The sequence below is a fragment of the Protobothrops mucrosquamatus genome, unplaced genomic scaffold, assembly GCF_001527695.2.
Source record: "Protobothrops mucrosquamatus isolate PMUCROS unplaced genomic scaffold, P.Mucros_1.0 scaffold4159, whole genome shotgun sequence".
Taxonomy (NCBI): Eukaryota; Metazoa; Chordata; class Lepidosauria; order Squamata; family Viperidae; genus Protobothrops; species Protobothrops mucrosquamatus.
Window position 1 is genome coordinate 28,475 of NW_015390085.1, and position 20,174 is coordinate 48,648.

General features: G+C 45.8%; 1 protein-coding gene across 1 annotated transcript in view; it reads right to left on the reverse strand.

Moving 5' to 3' along the window:
* Positions 1-9,808: 9,808 nt before the first annotated feature.
* The window catches only part of CELF5 (CUGBP Elav-like family member 5), an 89,862-nt gene continuing 79,496 nt past the window's right edge, over positions 9,809-20,174 (reverse strand). Inside the window, exons 7-12 of the mRNA XM_015828019.1 lie at positions 18,906-19,047; positions 17,515-17,661; positions 16,779-16,841; positions 15,298-15,381; positions 12,245-12,388; positions 9,809-9,936 (exon numbers count right to left, since the gene is read on the reverse strand). Coding sequence (XP_015683505.1) covers positions 9,809-9,936; positions 12,245-12,388; positions 15,298-15,381; positions 16,779-16,841; positions 17,515-17,661; positions 18,906-19,047 — 708 coding nt within the window. The remainder of the gene's footprint in view (positions 9,937-12,244; positions 12,389-15,297; positions 15,382-16,778; positions 16,842-17,514; positions 17,662-18,905; positions 19,048-20,174) is intronic.

Sequence of the window (20,174 nt, forward strand, 5' to 3'; positions counted from 1 at the left end):
TATGTAACAGAATAACAGAGTTGGAAGGGACTTTGGAGATCATCTAGTCTAACCCCCTGCTTAGGCAGGAAACCCTATACCATTTCAAACAAATGGCTGTCCAGTCTCTTCTTAAAAACCTCCAGTGTTGGAGCATTCACCGCTTCTGGAGGCAGGTTGTTCCACTGGTTAATTGTTCTCACTGTCAGGAAGTTTCTCCTTAGTTCTAGGTTGCTTCTCTCCTTGATTAGTTTCCATCCGTTGTTTCTTGTCCTGCCTTCGGGGGCTTTGGAGAATAGTTTGACTCCCTCTTCTTTGGGGCAGCCCCTCAAATATTAGAAGAGACTGCTATCACCTCACCCCTCGTCCTTCTTTTCATTAAACTAGACATACCCAATTCCAGCAACCGTTCCTTATATGTTTTAGCCTCCAGTCCCCTGGTCATCTTTGTTGCTCTTCTCTGCACTCTTTCTGGAATCTCAACATCTTTTTTATATCGTGGTGACCAAAACTGGAAGCAACATTCCAAGTGTGATCTTACTAAGGCGGTATAAAGTGATATGTATAGAAGGGAAGATTTTTTCTCGTCATGGATGTTTGACACAAACCAAAATGCTTGCATACAAAATAACAGTAATAATAATAATAATAATAGTACCAATAGTCATAGGTGCCTTGGGTGCAATCCCAAAACAACTGGAGCACCACTTGAACACCATTGGCATTGACTAATTCGCCACGTCAATTGCAAAAGGCGGCCTTACTAGGAACTGCTTCCATCCTGCGACGATATCTGTAATACCATCAAACATCCACATCTGCCTATCCCAAGTCCTTGGTAAGGACTCGATAGGTAGACAAAATGCCAAATCCAGTCTGAACATCTGGCTGACTGTGCAATGATTAATAATAATAATAATAATAATAATAATAATAATAATAATAATAATAATAATAATAATAATAATAATAATAATAGGATAAAAATGCTGAATCCAGTTTCAACATCTGCCTGACTGTGACAACTCATCATAATAATTGTTGTTATTGTTGAGTCTCTAAGTCACGTCCGACTCTTTGCGATCCATGGACCATAGCACGCCAGGATGTCCTGTCTTCCACTCTCTCCCAGACTTTGCCCAAATTCATTTCATCATAATCATAGTTGGATAAAAATACTAAATCCAGTCTAAACGTCTGGCCGCCTGTGTGATAAATCATAATGATATTGTCAATAAGAAAGACAAAAAAAAAGTCTGGGATAATGTACTTGGCAGTATCTGGAGACAGCAGAAGGGAAGAGAACGCACTGGAGAAGATCACAAAATACAAAGACCTGCAAATAGAAGCAGAATGATTGTGGCAAAAGAAAGCAAACCGTGATAGACACCTTGGGTGCAGTCCCAAAACATCTGACACACCCCTTGGACACCATCGGCATTGACAAAATCCCCATCGGTCAATTGCAAAAGGCAGGCTGACTTGGAACAGCTGACATCTTGTGACAATACTGTTAGTATCATTAAACATCTGGCTAGCCCAGTCCTTGGGAAGGACTCAATAGGTAGATAAAAGTGCCAAATCCGGTCTAAACATCTGGCAGGCTGTGCAACTAACCATAATATCTGAAAATATAATCTCCTCTTCTGGAACCACAGGAACAATGAACTATCTTGGTCCAGCATTACCGTGACTTGTTAACTCTCCTGCTTAAGAAAGATTGGATAAGAAAGGCACTTCCAAAAACGGATTTGGGTGAGGGGTAAAAAGGCGCTTTAAATTAATCCAGGTTGAAAATCCTTCCAGATGTTTGGAGCTCCAGCACATCTCACAGGCTTGTTATTGTGGGGGGGAAAAGGAGACAGAAGTATTACCTATATTCACCACCTGGAATTGAACATATAACACAATCTTTTCATCAGAATGTTAATTTGCTAGTGCTGGCCTTCATTTGCACTGAATTTTTCCCAGGAACCTAGAATATTGTAACATGCAGGCAGTCCTTGACTTACGACCACAATTGAGCCCCAAAATGAACAGAATAACAGAATAATATAGTTAGTAGGGACCTTAGAGGTCTTCTAGTCTAACCCCCTGCTCAGGCAGGAAGCCTTATATCGTTTCAGAAGAGATTGTCCAATCTCTTCTTAAAAATGTCCAGTGTTGGAGCACCCACAACTTCTGGAGGCAGGTGGTTCCACTGGTTAATTGTTCTCACTGTCAGGAAATTCCTCCTTAGTTCTAAGTTGCTTCTCTCCTTGAATAGTTTCCATCTGTTGCTTCTGGTCCTGCCATCAGGTGCTCCGGAGACTGCTAAGCAAAACATTTGTTAAGTGAGTTTTGCCCCATTTTACAATCGTTCTGGCCAGAGTTGTTAAGTGAATCACTGCAGCTAGTTAGTAACCCGGTTGTTAATTGAATCTGACTTCCCGCCCCCCCTTGACTTTGCTTGTCAGAAGGTCACAAAAGGGAATCCCATGACCCGGGGACACTGCAACCATCATAAATACGAGTCAGTTGCCAGGCGTCTGAATTTTGATCATGTGACCGTAGGGGATGCTGCAACGGTTGTAAGTCTGAAAAACGGTCATAAGTTGCTTTTTTTCCAGTGCCGTTGCAACTTTGAACGGCCCACTAAACGAACGGTTGTAAGTCAAGGCCTACCTGTCCCTTTTTCATCGTTCAGGATCTTCTCCCCTCTTGAGAGATAAATGCCAGAGTTGATCATTAAGGATTAGGGATTATCAAGGCTTAGGGAATCACTCTTCTGAATTCACTGGTGTCCCAAACCAAATTGTGGAAGCGAAACCCTCACAGACAGTCAGACCCAGAGAACCACTGCAAGTCAGAACCATCAGACACAAAAACCTGGACCGAAAACGGATCGCTTTGCAAAGCTTCTTTGCCCTCCGCGAAGATGCTCCGAGCATCCAGATGTTGCTTTACGTCCAGAGGTGGGGAACTACGGCCCTTTTATGACGCGTGGACTTCAACTCCCAGAATTCCTGAGCCGTCATGGCTCAGCTTGGAAACCTCTCCCTTTCCGCTCAGCGTGGCTGGCTCAGGAATTCTGGGAGTTGAAGTCCACGCGTCATAAAAGGGCCGTTGTTCCCCACCCCTGTTTTACCTCCTCAGTGACACCACCATTAAACCACACAAACAACCTCCCAAGCACACGTATATATACACACACAATATAACAGGAATGTCTTAAGTATATAGTTCGGTCCTGGCATTCTTCACACCAGCTCAAGAGAAGATCATGTGTAGCCATTAAAAAAAAACAAAAACAGAAAAGAAGAAAAGAGAAACATTTTTGGTCAAATGGCTCCCCTTGGAAAGTCTGATGGGACCTGCTGCGGTGCTATAGACGCTAAGCTCTATTTTTAATGTGCTTTACATCTGAAATTTGTCTGGAGGGGGGGAGAGAAGTGGATAGGGAGAGCTAGGAATAGGGAAGATGGGTCACTCCAGCATGGAGGGAGACAGGCAATTGGGAACAAGATAGACAAATGCAGGCTTGGAGATGGGACAGGATGGGAAAACCCTTAGGAGAGGCTGTTTGATTAAAAACGAATTAACCATTTATCTCATGTCCTCAGTTCTTTATGTTAGCCTTTCTCAACCTCAGCAACTTGATGTGTGAACCTCCACTCCCAAAATTCCCTAGCCAGTATTTGTGGACTTCAATTCCCAGAATCCCCCAGCATGCATTTGTGGACTCCCACAATTCTCCACCTGAACTTCAACTTCAAGAATTCCCTAGCCAGCATTTATGGACTCCCAGAATACTCCAGCTAGCCTTTGTGGACTTCAGCTCCCAGAATCCCCCAGCCGGGACACCCAGAGGACACCCAGAATTCTCCAGCCAGCATTTGTGGACTTCAATACTGGCTGAAGAGTTCTGGGAGTTGAAGTCCACACGTCTTAAAATTGCTAAGGTTGAGAAAGATTGCTTTATGTCAGTGATGGCGAACCTTTTAGAGATCGAGTGCCCAAACTGCAACCAAAAACCCACTTATGCATCGTCGGGTGCCGGGTGGGTGTGGCCCATTGGGTGGGTGTGGCCAATTGGGAGGGTGTGGCCCATTGGGTGGGTGTGGCTGCAGTGGTAACGGCAGACTGGGTGGGACTAAAAAGTTCGATCAATCAATTCCAACTTTGCAAGATCTTTTTTTTTCCCTGCAAGAAGTTGAAATTGATTGATTGATTGAACCTTTTTTTTTTTTGCACACGGCAGCGGAGGCCTAAAGTGAAAAGGTTTTATAAAACTCAGCTGAAGGCCTAGGACTGGGGCGATGGCGCACGTGCCCACAGAGAGGGCTCTGAGTGCCGCCTCTGGCACCCGTGCCATAGGTTCGCCACCACTGCTTTATGTAATCCAGCTGAGCATTTAAGTGGGTACCGCTGCACAATTAAATTTAAGACACATCTTAAATCTCAACAGCTTTTTTAAAAATAAAGGACTTGTTGCTTAAAAAAACAAAACAAAAAAGGACTGAGACATAATTGTGGGAAAGGAAGGGTTTCACAGCTCTTGGGCCTGCCTGCTAAACAGAACCTCCATGCCAGAGGCACTCTACCTCTGTGTTAGCTGGGAAAGGAGGAAGGCCTCTTTGAGATCTGGCTGCTTGCACACATCCCCAAAGTAAGCTTGATTGGATATTGGAGACAATCTCGACAGAAAAGGTGGGTGGGTGTATGGAATGAAGGAAAAAAATAAAAGGCAAAAAGCAGAGAAATTTGGGAAAGGAGAGTGGAGCCAGAAGGGAACGAGAGGAAGGTGCAGCGTGCACTTAAAATGCAGTGGAACATGGGGAAGGGAGTCGGCTGTCTGTCACTTGGGTCATCCATCGCTCGTGACCCCTGTGCAAAGTCTATATGCTGTGTGGCGTGGATAGATACATACGTACAGAGATCACATCGGTTGCATACTGTGGACTCCTGCGGCGAAGTGCAGAAGCAGCGCGGGCCCCCGCGGGACACCCTCCCCATCTTCTCGGATTCAGGAGCCGGGGTGTGCCGGCGCCCCCCAAAACATCGGCCGGTCTGCGGGACAGTCCCCCCAGAGTTCAGTGCCCGTTCCTCGAGGCAGTGTTATAGGAGTCTTTTGAGTGTTGGTTTCTGAGCCCGCTGGAATTCGCGGTTAGCCCTCCATTTTGGTCAGGAATATTTGGCTACGGAGAAAAACGGAGCCTTTTTTTAAAAAAAAAACAAACTTTTTTTTTTTGTGCTGCCGCAAAGGCACTTTCTTCCCGTCTGGAAACTTTCAAAAATGACCACGCCGGGCATCCTTCTCCAGTTTTTTTGTGTGTGTTTTTGTTTTTCATTTTGACGGAGAACAAGCCGTGCCGCCGTTAACCGTGTCCCGGCTCCTGGTTACGATGCCAAGACTGGACAAAATGTTGGGGAGACCTTTTCCCCTCCATTCTGAAGCTGCAGAAATTTCTCCTCTTTTTTTTTTTTTTTGTCTTTTTTTTTTTCCCAAGAGCAGGCCAACCTCAAGGTTGTGCAAAGGCTGGGCCCAAAACCCTAGTCCCCGTTTCTATCGGTCCTCAGCCGGCAGCTGAAGATTTAAAAAACAAAACAAAAAAAAAATTAAAAGTTTGGTCCCGGTGTTTTTTCTTTTTTTCTTTTTTTTTCTTCTCGTTTCCGAGGTTTAAAAAAAATAGAGCGCCTGTAATATATATTTATATATGCTATATATGTATAGATATACTCTTTCTATTCCTATGTACATTTCTTTTAAATTAATAGGCTGGCATTCAAAGACTGCTCCGGTTGGTCCAGCTGAAGGTTTCCGCTTGGTCCAGACGCTGTGCTCCCCCGACGACGGGGAGCGATGTGGAATGACCCTGTTTTTCACGCCCCCCCCTTGGTTGACGTCGATGTCCCCCAGTAGATGCTGGCCGTGGTGACTGGTGTGTTTTCACCCTCCCTCCCTCCCTCCCTCTCTCCCTCCCTCCCCACCCGGCCCTCCCCACCCCACCCGTTGGCACAAAGAAGACGAAGAAGCAACTCTTGAGAAGTTCTCCTTGCGATAAAAACAGAGGAAGGGACTTGAGGCCGGAGTCCTGGGAAAGAAGAAGAGGAAGGACGGTTTAAGGCTTGGAACTTCGACGACGCCACCATCTTTAAATGCAACCATCAACAGACACATAGACATCAACAACATCTCCAGACTATGCAAAAGAGACAATCAGCCAGCCCCAAAGAGAAAAAGGGTCCAGCAACTTCTCCTCCATCAGTAATCCGCACTCAGATCAGCATAGATCAGAGGTAGGCGATCTTGGCTCTTTTATGACTCGTGGACTTCAACTCCCAGAATTCCTGAGCCAGCCTGGCTCAGCTTGGAAACCTCTCCCTTTCCCCTCAGCATGGCTGCCTCAGGAATTCTGGGAGTTGAAGTCCATATGTCTAAGGCAGGGATAGGCAACCTTGGCTCTTTTATGACTTGTGGACTTCAACTCCCAGAATTCCTGAGCCAGCATGGCTCAGCTTGGAAGCCTCTCCCTTTCCCCTCAGCATGGGTGGGTCAGGAATTCTGGGAGTTGAAGTCCACGAGTCATAAAAGAGCCAAGGTTGCCTACCCCTGGCATAGATTAATTCCAAGGTCACAATCAACCAGTGGAACAGCTTGCCACCAGAAATCGTGGGCGCTCCATCACTGGATATTTTTAAGAGGAGGCTGGACATTCACCTGTCTGAGATGGTATAGGTTTTCCTGCTTGAGCAGGGGGCTGGACTAGAAGACCTCCAAGGTCCCTTCCAGTCTATTCTATTCTTATTCAGACCAACCATCAACTAAGCAAGACCCCAATCAAGAAACGGCCAAAGAGCCATTAGTAAACAGCACAACCAAAGAATCTCTAAGACCTCCCCCTCCCACCCAGGCAGGCAAGACTCCAGAGTATAAACTGACAGCAAACAGCACACCCTACTAGCATTGATGATGTTACCTAGTTAGGGTAATGAAACGTCTGCAAGAAAACAAACAAGCTCAGAGAGCACCCAGGACCCCTAACCTTTTATTTGGAATTGTAGACGCATAGGGCTGGACCTTAGGGGTCTTCTACTCCAGGGGTCTGCAACCTTGACAACTTTAAGACTTGTGGACTTCAGTTTCCAGAATTCCTCAGCCAGCTATGCTGGCTGAGGAATTCTGGGAGCTGAAGTCCACAAGTCTTAAAGTTGTTAAGGTTGCAGACCCCAGTTCTAGTCCAACCCCCTGCTTGAGCAGGATACCTTACTGCAGGGGTCTTCAAATTTGGCACTTTTATAACTTGTGGACTTCAACTCCCAGAATTCCTCAGCCAGCCTGCCTGGCTGAGGAATTCTGGGAATTGAAGTCCACAAGTCATAAAAGGGCCAAGTTTGAAGACCCCTGCCTTACTGCATCCTGGGTAAATGGCTATCCAATCTCTTTTTGAAAATCTCCAGTGATGAAGCACCCACAACTTCTAGAGGCAGGCTGTTCCACTGGTTAATTGTTCCCACTGTTAGGAAGTTTCTCCTTAGTTCTAGGTTGCTTCTCTCCTTGATTCGTTTCCATCTGTTCGTTCTTGAACAATTAATCGGTGGAACGACTTGCCTCCAGAAGTTGTGGGTGCTCCAACACCGGAGGTTTTTAAGACAAGATTGGATAACCATTTGCTGCCTGAGCAGGGGTTTGGACTAGAAGACCTCCAAGATCCCTTCCAACTGTTATTCTGTTAGGTGAGAGAAGGAGAAGGAAGGAAAGAAGAAGGAGAAGAGAGGGAGGGAGGGAAGGGGGGGATGGATGGGAAGAAGGAACAAATGACAAAAGGAGAAGAGAGGAAGGGAAAGGATGGAAGGAAGGAATGACAGAAAGAGAAGAAAGGAAAGAAAGGAAGGAAGGAAAGAAGGAAGGAAGGAAGGAGGGAAGGAAGGAAGATGAGGTTAAAAGAAGGAAAGAGTTTGATGGGAGGGAGGGAGGGAGGGAGGGAGGGAGGAAGGAAGGAAGGAAGGAAGGAAGGAAGGAAGGAAAATGGGTGGAGAATGGAACTGGAAACCATATACTGGTATGAAATCTCCATAATCAAAAACAGTGAAAAGGAAACTGTAGCACTTAGCCAATTTCATCTTCAGAAAAAAGGTAATTAAAGAAAAACCTGGACGGGCATGTGTGAAATCACATTATGCACAAAGAAAATGAAGTCAAAAATAGGCTCCATTAATGCGGTTGAGTTTCTTGAGAAGCTCAAGACACACTTTGTCATCCTCAATCAAGAACCGCGAACCAATTGACTCTCGTTTACTCATGTCAATTTTTCCATTTTGTACAATGTTCCGGTTTGTTTTATTCTCGTCGTCCTAAAACCTGACTTGGCCTTGGACCCCGAGCAGAATCACGAAGAAACAAAACCTCATTTCATCCTCAATATACAGTATATTTTTTAAACCAGGAATAGTAGCTTGCAATGATTGGATAACCTTGGTTGAATTAATCCAACACTGGAGGTGAAGAAAACTTGAGAACACCTCAAGTCTGAGAAGTAAAAAAAAAAAATATTCTCAAAGAAGATATTTAAATGTCAGAATGGCATAAATCAGTGTCTGTCAACCTTGATAACTTTAAGATATGTGGACTTCAACTCCCAGAATTCCCCAGTCAGCATAGCTGGCTGAGGAATTCTGGGAGTTGAAGTCCACATATCATAAAGTTACCAAGGTTGAGAAACATCAGTATAGATTATTATAATAACTAAACACACGAAGAAAATCTGTCATTGTTTTTCAACTGTGGCCATTTTTAAGATATATGGACTTTAACTTCCAGCATGGCTGTCTGGGGAATTCTGGGAGTAGAAGTCCACACATTTTAAAGAAGCCAACGTTCAAAAACATTGATCTACAGCTAACTACTGAGTCTAACTGCTGGTTATGCATAGCTTAAGAAACCACCTGTGATCAATGTAAAGGAAAAGATTATTAATGGATTCTGGGAGTCGAAATCCATGGATGTTGGCTGAGAAATTATGGGAGGTGAAGTCCGTGCAACTGGCCTGGGGGACTCTGGAAGTGGGATTCTGGGAGTTGGAGTCCACGCATGCTGACAGGAATTCTGGCAGTTGAAATCCATGCATGCTGGCTAGAGGATTCTAGGAACTGAAGTCCACACGTGCTGACAGGAATTCTGGGAGTCAAAATCCATGGATGTTGGCTGGGAAATTCTGGGAGTTGAAGACCATGCAACCTGGCTGGGGGATTCTGGGAGTTAAAGTACATGCATGCTGACAGGAATTCTGGCAGTTGAAATCCATGCATGCTGGCTAGAGGATTCTAGGAACTGAAGTCCACACATGCTGACAGGAATTCTGGGAGTCAAAATCCATGGATGTTGGCTCGGAAATTCTGGGAGTTGAAGACCATGCAACCTGGCTGGGGGATTCTGGGAGTTGAAGTCCATGCATGCTGACAGGAATTCTGGCAGTTGAAATCCATGCATGCTGGCTGGGGAATTCTGGGAGCTGAAGTCCACAAATGCTGGCTGGGGAATTCTGGGAAATGAAGTCTATATTTCTTAAAGTTGCCAAGGTTGAGCCACACTGCATTAGAAGCAGGAAAATAATTTTCGACGGATTTGTCAAGGCATTCAAGCTCCTTGTTTTACCTGCAAGACCAGGGGGGGGGTCTTCAAACTTGGCCCTTTGATGACTTTGTGGACTTCAGTTCCCAGAATTCCTCAGCCAGCGTGCCTGGCTGAGGAATTCTGGGAGTTGAAGTCCACAAAGTCATCAAAGGGCCAAGTTTGAAGACCCCTGTGCAAGACCATCGGTTTCCTTGCCTCCCCCCCCCCAATCACCTGTCAGTAGGGCTGGCCAGCATCCTTTGGCCGTTTCAACTGGACCTTTAGCCTTTTCATCCCGATCTGGAATCCATTCATGGCCTGGATGGCAGTTTGGGCACTGGACGGATTGTCGAAACTCACAAAGCCTTGAGAAAGGAGAGAAAGGATCCATTTTGTAATACCTCAGGTGCTTGTTTGGTGGGGGTGCATGTGTCTCTGAGTGTTTGAAGGGACAGCTAGTCCTCGAGTTACGACCGTAGTGGAGCCAGCCCATCACGGTTGAAACTAGTGACAGTGGTAAAACAGGTCAGTCATATTTCGGACAAGTGACTGTCCAATCTCTTCTTAAAAACCTCCAGTGATGGAGCACCCACAGCTTCTGGAGGCAGGCAGTTCCACTGGTTAATTGTCCTCACTGTTAGGAAGTTTCTCCTTAATTCCTGGTTGCTTCTCTCCTGGATTAGTTTCCATCTGTCGTTTCTCGTCCTGCCTTCTGGTGCTTTGGAGAATAAATTGACCCCCCCCCTCCTCTTTGTGGCAGCCCCTCAGATATTGGAAGACTGCTATCACGTCCCCCCCAGTCCATAATTGAACCCCAAATTTCCACTGCTAAGCAAGGCAATTGTTAAGTGAGTTTTGCCCCATTTTACGACCTTTCTTGCCACAGTTGTTAAGTGAATCACTGCGGTCGTTAAGTTAGGAACACAGTCGTTAAGTTAGGAACACAGTTGTTAAGTGAGTTGGCATTCCCCCTTGACTGTGCCTGTCAGAAGGTTGCAAAAGGGGATCACGTGACCCCAGGACGCTGCAACCGTCCTAAGTATGAGTCAGTTGCCAAGCCTCTGAATTTTGATCGCGTGATCACGGAGGATGTTGCAAAGGTTGTAAGTGTGAAAAACGGTCAGAAGTCACTGCTTTCAACAACACTGTAACTTGGAAGGGTCACTGAAGGAATATTTGTAAGTCGAGGACTACCTGTATTCGTTAAGGCAGGGGTAGGCAACCTTGGCCGTTTTATGACTCGTGGACTTCAACTCCCAGAATTCCTGAGGCAACATAGCTCAGCTTGGAAACCTCTCCATTTCTCCTCAGCATGGCTGGCTGAGGAATTCTGGGAGTTGAAGTCCACGAGTCATAAAAGGGTCAAGTTTGAAGACCCCTGCTCTTAATCTTCGTCCTAGTCCAGGGGTAGGCAACCTTGGCTCTTTTATGACTCGTGGACTTCAACTCCCAGAATTCCTGAGCCAGCATGGCTCAGCTTGGAAACCTCTCCATTTCTCCTCAGCATGGCTGCCTCAGGAATTCTGGGAGTTGAAGTCCACGAGTCATAAAAGGGCTACGTTTGAAGACCCCTGCGTTAAGGGAACACTGCAGTTGTTAAGCAAACCAATGCTTTGCTGTGGGTGTGGTTTTGCCCCAAACAGGAAGTGAAGGGCCGTTTTCAGCAAAACTGTGGTAAAACCCAGTCACGTGACCTTGGGACGCTGGAAAGGGCCGTAAATGGGGGGGTCCTGTTGAAGAGTGCCCCAAGTTCGGTCACATGACCACCAAGGGGGCCTGACCGTCAGAATTTCGAATTCAGGTTATAGGGAGGTCCTAGGGAGCTCCATTGGAACTTCGAACAGTCACTAAGTGACCCGTCATAAATCGAGGACTACCTGTACCAGCTGTAGATGAATGATGGAAGAGAGATTTAGGGGTCCATCTCTTGCTTGCAAGCACCCAGAGGGATCTAGTTGGTCTACGATGGACTTTTGGAGCTAGGATTCCAAAACGGGGATATCCTGACCTCAAAATGTTTACCACACCTGTCGCCCGTCTCTCTTCTTAATGATATGCACAACTTGTGTTTTTCAAAGCTACACAACATTACCTGAAGGTTATTTCCCTCAGTTTCCTACTTCTCCCCCATGGGAGATCTTTCTTTCCTTCCTTCCTTCCTTCCTTCCTTCCTTCCTTCCTTCCTTCCTTCCTTCGTCCGTCTTCTCTCTCTCTCTCCCTCCTTCCTTTCCTCTTCTTTCCTTCCTTCCTCCCTGCCTTTCATCTCCTTTCTTCCTCATTCCCTCCCCCCTCCTTCTCTTCCTTCCTCCCTCCTTCCCCTCCTTTCTTCTTTCCTTTCTTCCTCCCTCCCTCTCTCCCTCCCCTCCTCCTTCCTTCCTTCTTTCCTTCCTTTCTTCCGACCTCCCTCTCACCCTCTCTCCCTCCCTCCCTTCCTCTTCTTTCCTCCCTCCCTCCCTTCCTCCCCTCCTTTCTTCCTTCCTTCCTTCCTTCCTCCCTCCCCTCCTTTCTTCTTTCCTTCTTTCCTTTCTTCCTCCCTCCTTTCCTCTTCTTTCCTTCCTTCCTCCCTGCCTTCCATCTCTTTTTCCTCCCCCCCTCCCCCCCCTTCCTTCCTTCCTTCCTTCCTCCCTGCCTCCCATCTTTCCTTCTTCCTTCCCTCCCTCCCTGCTCACTCACCGAAACATTTGCTCTGGTTCGTGGCCCGATCCATAAACACTTTGGAGGAAATGATATTCCCAAAGGGAAGAAACATTTGCATCAGTTCGTTGTCCCCAAACTCTTGGGGCAGATGGTAGATGAAGAGATTGCAGCCTTCTGGACCTGTAGTTGGAAAAGACAATGCGTAGTGTGGGTTAAAACCGAGTGGGTTTTGTCTGAAGGGGAAAAGATGACATCAAAATGCAGTCTAAACCACTGTTTCTCAACTTCAAGAACTTTAAGACAGGTAAGTCAAGGACCACCTGTGTTAAAGCTGGATGAACAGTACTGTCTGCTTTTACTTAATGTATAGTCAAGCCAAGGCGCCTGAAGGCAGGAGAAGAAGCAACGGATGGAAACTAAATCAAGGAGAGAAGCAACCTAGAACTAAGGAGAAACTTCCTGACAGTTAGAACAATTAACCAGTGGAACAACCTGCCTCCAGAAGCGGTGAATGCTCCAACCACTGAAGGTTTTTAAGAAGAGACTGGACAGCCATTTGTCTGAAATGGTATAGGGTTTCCTGCCTGAGCAGGGGGTTGGACTAGATGACCTCCAAGGTCCCTTCCAACTTTATTGTTGTTGTTGTTGTTGTTGTTGTTGTTGTTGTTGTTGTTGTTGTTATTATTATTATTATTATTATTATTATTATTATTATTATTATTATTATTATTATTATTATTATTATTCCTAAGCAAACAAAATCATACCAGAGCTTCAGGCCATAACCTGGTTCCCTTCACATATTAAGGCAAGAGCATAAATCACAATCTAGCTACCTCCGTTTTTAACCTAATCCAGATTATCCAGGATTTGGGAGGTTTAAGTTCTGATCCCTGCTTGGCCATTAAAGATGAGAAGATGACCACAGATTTGTTTCTCTGTCTCTTCGCTCGTTAAGATCTACTTCGGAGCTTAAACCAGAGCCGAGGATTATCAAATGTGAAGAAACATTGCCCACTTACATTGTTAAATCTTCACATAACATCGTGGCGTTTCAAAGGGGTACGGAGACCAATGCAAAAGCCCACCCTGAAGTGCCTACCTATCCAGACTCTGCTCAGAGATGTCCCCAAATCAGGAATTCATTATATGGCTCTGCCATATAACAGCTCAGCTTCGGATCACTTCCAGCAACCTTCAGAGTTGCAGCAAATCATGTAATAGGTGTCGTGATTCCGTGCCAGCCTGTGTTCCCAACAGCTGAGTCTGGGGAATCTGAGGAGGAGGTGGAGGAGGCATTTGAAGGGCCATCAGGGTCAGAGGGAGGCTCTGATGAATTACAGGACTCACGGTTTGAGGAAGAGCCTGGGCCCTCCAGTCGTGTTCCTGATGAAGCTCAGCTGTGTGGGGAGAATGAGTCAGACTTGGAGGACTCACACCTGATGGACATGCTGATTGATGCTTGTACACGCCGGCAATTAGCGAGAGCAGATCAGCAGCAGTCAATACGACAACTCCAGGGGAAGAGGAGAAGGCACTGAGAGGCAATGCCTTGGGACTGCTGTATAAAAAGGGAGGGTGTGGGCGGTGCTGGTTGCTGAAGGCAACCGTTGCAAAGTACTTCATGGGATCATGTTCTGTTAGTATTGCCGGTGACTACTTTTCTGTTTGCATCGTGTTTCGTGTGGACAATTTCCTCCATTTGGATTGCGTTTTGCTGCTTTTGTTTCTGGACTATTTGGCAGGTTTGTCACCCATATTAAAAGGGGTTTGTTTTGTTTTAAGTCTCCAGCCTATTTTCTCAACAGGGGTTTGGTCCTTGTGCCTTTAACAAGGACGGCTATAGACTGGGATAGAACAATAGGATTTGGTCACCTCCCTTAAATTCTACCCAAGGAATCTGTCTGCTGACCCAACAGGACCAGCTCAACATTGGTTTTGTTAGCGCCCAGAAGTTGCTGATACAACAGCTGTAATGTCGTATTTCAGAAATGACTTTCCTACTGGGTCGTTCTGGGACTTACAATTGCATCACATCGGTTGGAAAGGCTGCATTTCCTTAGGCCAAGGCTCTCCCAAACGTGGCAAGTTTAAGACTCGTGGACTTCAAATCCAAGAATTCCTCAGCCGGCCATAGTTGAAGTCCACGAGTCTTAAAGCTGCCACGTTTGGAGAACCCTGTTGTAGAGCATCCTACATTCCTGCATATGGGCCAGCATTTCTCCGGCGGGTTTCCAAAGGATTGTGGAAATTGGGCTTTGGGAGCGTCCATTTGGGAGATGTTAAGTGCGCATAGTCAAGGCCATGGTTTTCCCAGTTGCAACGTATGGGTGTGAAAGTTGGACCATGAGAAAGGCTGAGCGCCAAAGAATGGAGGCCTTTGAACTCTGGTGCTGGAGAAGACTCCTGCGAGTCCCCTGGACTGCAAGGCGATCAAACCGGTCAGTCCTAGAGGAGATCAACCCTGACTGCTCTTTAGAAGGCCAGATCCTGAAGTTGAAACTCAAGTCCTTTGGCCACCTAATGAGAAGGAAGGACTCAATGGAGAAGGGCCTAATGCTGGGAAAGATGGAGGGCAAGAGAAGAAGGGGACGACAGAGAAGGAGGTGGCTGGATGGAGTCACTGAAGCAGTAGGCGTGAGCTTAAAGGGACTCCAGAAGATGGTAGAGGACAGGAAGGCCTGGAGGAATGGGGTCGCGATGGGGTCGCGATGGGTCGGACACGACTTCGCGATGGGTCGGACACGACTTTGTGGGGTCGCGATGGGTCGGACAAAGTCTAGACCTGCCTTATCTACCAGTAGGGTAGATAACGTGGTGGGGTTGCCATGGGTTTAAATTATGTGCCAGCTGGAATGGAGCACCGGGGTAGACGTTTTAGGAATGAACAAGAATAAAATCAGTTCCATCTGAGCACACTTCCCCAGCCAGATCTACCAGTGATGGAGTACGGACACAATTAGACAGACTTCCTGCTTTGTAAGGGACCTTAGTCCAGGACATTTTGGGGGGGTCTCCACCAGCATCAAAAACACAGGCTGCCTGCTCCTCTTCTCCCGTCATGTCCCTGCAGGAGAAGACCTACCTACCTTCTCGTTGTTGCTGCTGAATTATTGGAAGAGGCTGAGGGATGGCCTGTGCGACAGGGGTGATGGCAGTGGCAGGATAGACAGCTGCAAGGGGTGGAAGGAAGGAGACGGAGGTCACCAGTGAATAAATTCCCATTTCAGCAGAATAGAATAGAATAGAATAGAACAGAATAGAATAGAATAGAATAGAATAGAATAGAATAGAATAGAATATGTGGAGTGGAATGGAATGGAATGGAATGGAATGGAATGGAATGGAATAGAATAGAATAGAATAGAATAGAATAGAATAGAATAGAATAGAATAGAATAGAATAGAATATGTGGAGTGGAATGGAATGGAATGGAATAGAATAGAATAGAATAGAATAGAATAGAATAGAATAGAATAGAATAGAATAGAATATGTGGAGTGGAATGGAATGGAATGGAATAGAATAGAATAGAATAGAATAGAATAGAATAGAATAGAATAGAATAGAATAGAATGGAATGGAACGGAACGGAACAGAACAGAATAGAATATGTGGAGTGGAATAGAATAGAATAGAATAGAATAGAATAGAATAGAATAGAATAGAATAGAATAGAATAGAATAAGGAATAAGAATAGAATAGAATAGAATGGAATGGAACGAAACGGAACGGAACAGAACAGAACAGAACAGAACAGAATAGAATAGAATATGTGGAGTGGAATGGAATGGAATGGAATGGAATAAAATAGAATAGAATAGAATAGAATAGAATAGAATAGAATAGAATATGTGCAGTGGAACGGAACGGAATGGAACAGAACAGAACAGAATAGAATATGTGGAGTGGAATGGAATGGAATGGAATGGAATAGAATAGAATAGAGAACTGTCTATCTATCTACTCTCTCTCCCTCTCCCTCTCCCCCCCCTCTCCCTGTCTCTCTCTCTCTCTCTCTCTCTCCCTCTCCTTCCCACCAGACTTAGAACACTTTTTAATTTTAGATTTTTTTTCATCCCATCTTCATTATTTTTACAGTATAAATAGCAAAAGACAGCGAAAAGACCTAATATTCATTCCTCCTATTTTCCTCACAACCATCCTGTGAGGTCAGATGAGCTGAGAGAGGGGGACTGGCCCAAGGCGGGGCTAGAACTCACCATCTCCTGGTGATTGGCCCAAAGTCACCCAGCCGGTTCTCATGCCTAAGGAGGGATTAGAACTCACAATCCCCAGGTAATGGACCCAAAGTCACCCAGTCGGCTCTCATGCCTAAGGCAGGACTAGAACTCACCATCTCCTGGTGATTGGCCCAAAGTCACCCAGCTGGCTTTCATGCCTAAGGCGGGACTAGAACTCACTGTCTCCTGGCTTCTATCCTGGTGCCTTCACTGCCTCTCAGTCCCTCTTCCCAAACTGCCCTTTAACCCTCTTCCCTCTCCCCCAAAGCCCCCCATTACAGCCAGGGGAAAACCATCCGAACAGGATTACTTCAGCCATGTTACCTGCATATTGTTGGACTCCCGTGAAAGTCGGATGCAAGGTCTCAGCAACGGACGAGTTTTGGGCTAAAAAAAGAGAGAGAGATTTGATTTCTTCTTCTTTTTTTTAAGGATTAGAAAAACTGACAAAAATAGTTGTACGAGGAAAACGGAGGGGGGAAAATCCGAACCAATGGAGTTTGAAATTCCAACACTTGTATGTTGTCGTTTTTTTAAAAAAACATTTGATTAAACTTTGCAGGTTCAAAATAATATTGAGAAAACCAAGATGAAAAAGAGAAGGCCCAACACACACACACACACCCATGATATCCACCATTGCTCAAGGGAAGCTGCCACACATAGTCCTCAAGTTACATCCACCATTGAGCCGAAACGTCCGTTGTTAAGTGAGACGGTTGTTAAGTGAGTTGTTGCCCCGTTTTGCAACCTTTTTGCCACAGTGTTAAGCAAATCACTTCGTTTGTTAAGTTAGTAACACGGTTGATTAAGTGGATCTGACTTCCCTCTTGACTCTGCTTGACAGAAGGTCGCAAGAGAGGATCGTGTGATCCCGGGAGACTGCGACTGTCGTAAATATGAACCGGTTGCCAAGCTTCCGAATTTTGACCACGTGACCTTGGGGATGGCTGCAAAGGTTGTTGCTGTGAAAAATGGTCGTGGTTCCTCACCTCTACATGAACCTCCCCCCGGGGGGGGGGAGAGAGACTGGCCCGCAGCCTCCCCCTTTTGGTCCTACCTGTGCAGGGGACCAGCCCGTTTGCATAAACCGTCTCCAAGGCAGGGTGGCTGCTGGGAATGGCCACCATTCCTGCAAAGCTGTTGCTGATAGGGGTGACCAGTCCTGGGACAGCAGCTGTGCCCAGCAGAGGAGGTGAGTGTAACCCTGCAGGAGGGAGACATAAAAAGACAGGAGGAGGAAAAGATGGTGCTTTTCTTTTTCTTTCTTTCTTTCTTTCTTTCTTTCTTTCTTTCTTTCTTTCTTTCTTTCTTTCTTTCTTTCTTTCTTCCCTCTCCCTCCCTTCGCTTTCATCTTTCTTTCTCTTTCTTTTTCTTCCCTCCTTCCCTCCCTCCCTTCCTTCCTCTAGTTTCTTTCCTTTCCTCCCTCTCTCCCTTCACTTTCATTTCTTTCTTTCTTTCTTTCTTTCTTTCTTTCCTTCCTTCCTTCCTTCCTTCCTTCCTTCCTTCCTCTAGTTTCCTTCCTTCCCTCTCTCCCTTCGCTTTCATCTTTTTCTTTCTTTCTTTCTTTCTTTCTTTCTTTCTTTCTTTCTTTCTTTCTTTCTTTCTTTCTTTCTTTTCTTTTCTTTCTTCCTTCCTTCCTCCCTCCTTCTTTCTTCCTTCTCCAACACTCCTTCTCTTCCTCCATTTTCTCTCCCTCGTCCCTCCTTTTTTACTTCTTTTTCTTTTTCTGTCCTTTTCATTGTCTCTCTATTATGTCATCATCTTATCCTTTTATGTTTACTTTTCATCCCCCTCCCTCCCTCCCCCTTTCCTTACCTTCTGTGGGAGGTCAGCCCCCCCAGAGAAGGAAATATTAAAAGGGCAGGGAAATATATTTCCTCAAAGGATCTTAAAGAGGCAGAAAAGCAGTTTTTTCTTAATAGCCCCAAGTCTCCCTCCCCCAAGCAGAAACCAGCTCTGTAGAAATGCAGATGTAAACCATTCAGGAAGGTTGAAGCTAGAAGATTAAGAAGGCAAAGACACCTAAAATCTACCTACCCCACCCAAACTCTAAGACAGGAGGTAATAGGATTAACCCACAGATGCCAAAGGGCACAGCCAGACTCGGTCAGAATACATGACACAGGAAATAGCCTCAAACAGGAACAGGAAACAACTCCAAACAAAAGACTCCAGAGGGTATAAAAACCCACTCCCTACACGTGCTCGCTCTCTTTTCTTCCAGAGCCATCTTCCTGTCTGGCTCTCCTCTTATATTGTGGCGACCAAAACTGGATGCAATATTCCAAGGCTGGTTTTACACTTCTCAATCAGTTCAATTCTTCTCAACCAGAGTCAGACAGTCGTATCGAATGAAATGAAATGAAACGAAACCTGCAGCCTGGTTCCCTCGGGCTGGCACCTCCTCCCGTCCGCTTTTGGGTTCATCAACCCTGCAGCCACATGTACCTGAGGTTGGTGCAATCGGAGCAGCTGGCAGGCCGTTCAAGCTGACGGTGCCAATCTGCTGGATGTGGCACGGCGAAAAAGTGAGGCTGGGACTGAGAAAACTACCGTGGGAAGCCGAGAGGACCGTCTGCTGCTGCATCAGCTGCCAGAAAGAAAGAAAAAAAAAGGAAATAGCTATGCCAGGGGTAGACAACCTTGGCTCTTTTATGACTCGTGGACCAACTCCCAGAATTCCTGAGAATTAATTGCTCGATAGTCTTCTTCTTACTAATATATATTCATGGTTCTTAAGAGAATCTGGTTTCCCCACTGTCAGAAGATCACAAAAGGGGGATCCCATGAGCCCGGGGCACTGCAAGCATCCATAAGTCTGACTCTATTACCAAGCATCCGAATTTTGATCATGGGAACATGGGGTTGCTGCGACGGTCGTATGTGTGAAAAACTGTCACTTTTTTCAGTGTCGTTGTAACTTTAAACAGTCACTAAATGAAGTGTGGTAAGTGGAGAACCACCTGTACAGTTCTGGGCTGTTTCCAGCCTCAGAATAAGGAAAACTAATTTTTCAGCAATAGTAGCTCTAAGGTTCCTTACATATATATATATTTAGTTTCAATTGCCATTTAATTGGTGTGGTGGCATCTGTTTTTTTTCCCTCTGAGTTTCTGCTCAGTGATTGTCGCATGCCACTCAGAATTGCCCTGCTGGAGTGGGCCGGCTTGTACATAATCCAAACAAATCCAGCATACTAGATTTATTTCACAGGATCCAACCCGGGTCAGTCACTGGGACCACAGGGACTCGTGCTGGAGCACCCTCCTCAGAGAACTTTTCTCTAGCAGAGTACGTGCTTTGGGCTATTCTTTGTGTGATATTTATGTGGTGCCTGTTGTGTGTGGCTTTTCAGTTGTTGATTGGGGGGGTTGATGGGTGGCTATTGTCATCTGCTGCCAAGTCCTCGCCTCCTAAGTTATCTGATATGCTGCTGGTAAATCAGCACTCCTGTTGACTGACAACGGGCCCGTTTCCCAGGCTTCAATCATTTCCCTGGCTGTTTTTGTACCTGCTCGGCCAACAATCTTAGTAGCGGCGAAATTGAAAGCACGTGCTTGCTTATTGCAAGGATTTATTTCTTTTGTGGTCGTTTGCAGGGAGGAATGGCAAACGGGCATTGAGAGGAAAACCGGGGAAGAACGTAAAGCCGGCATTGGAAACAGTCGGATTAAATCTTGCAATATTTATTGCGCGTCCCTGCAGCTTTCCACATCC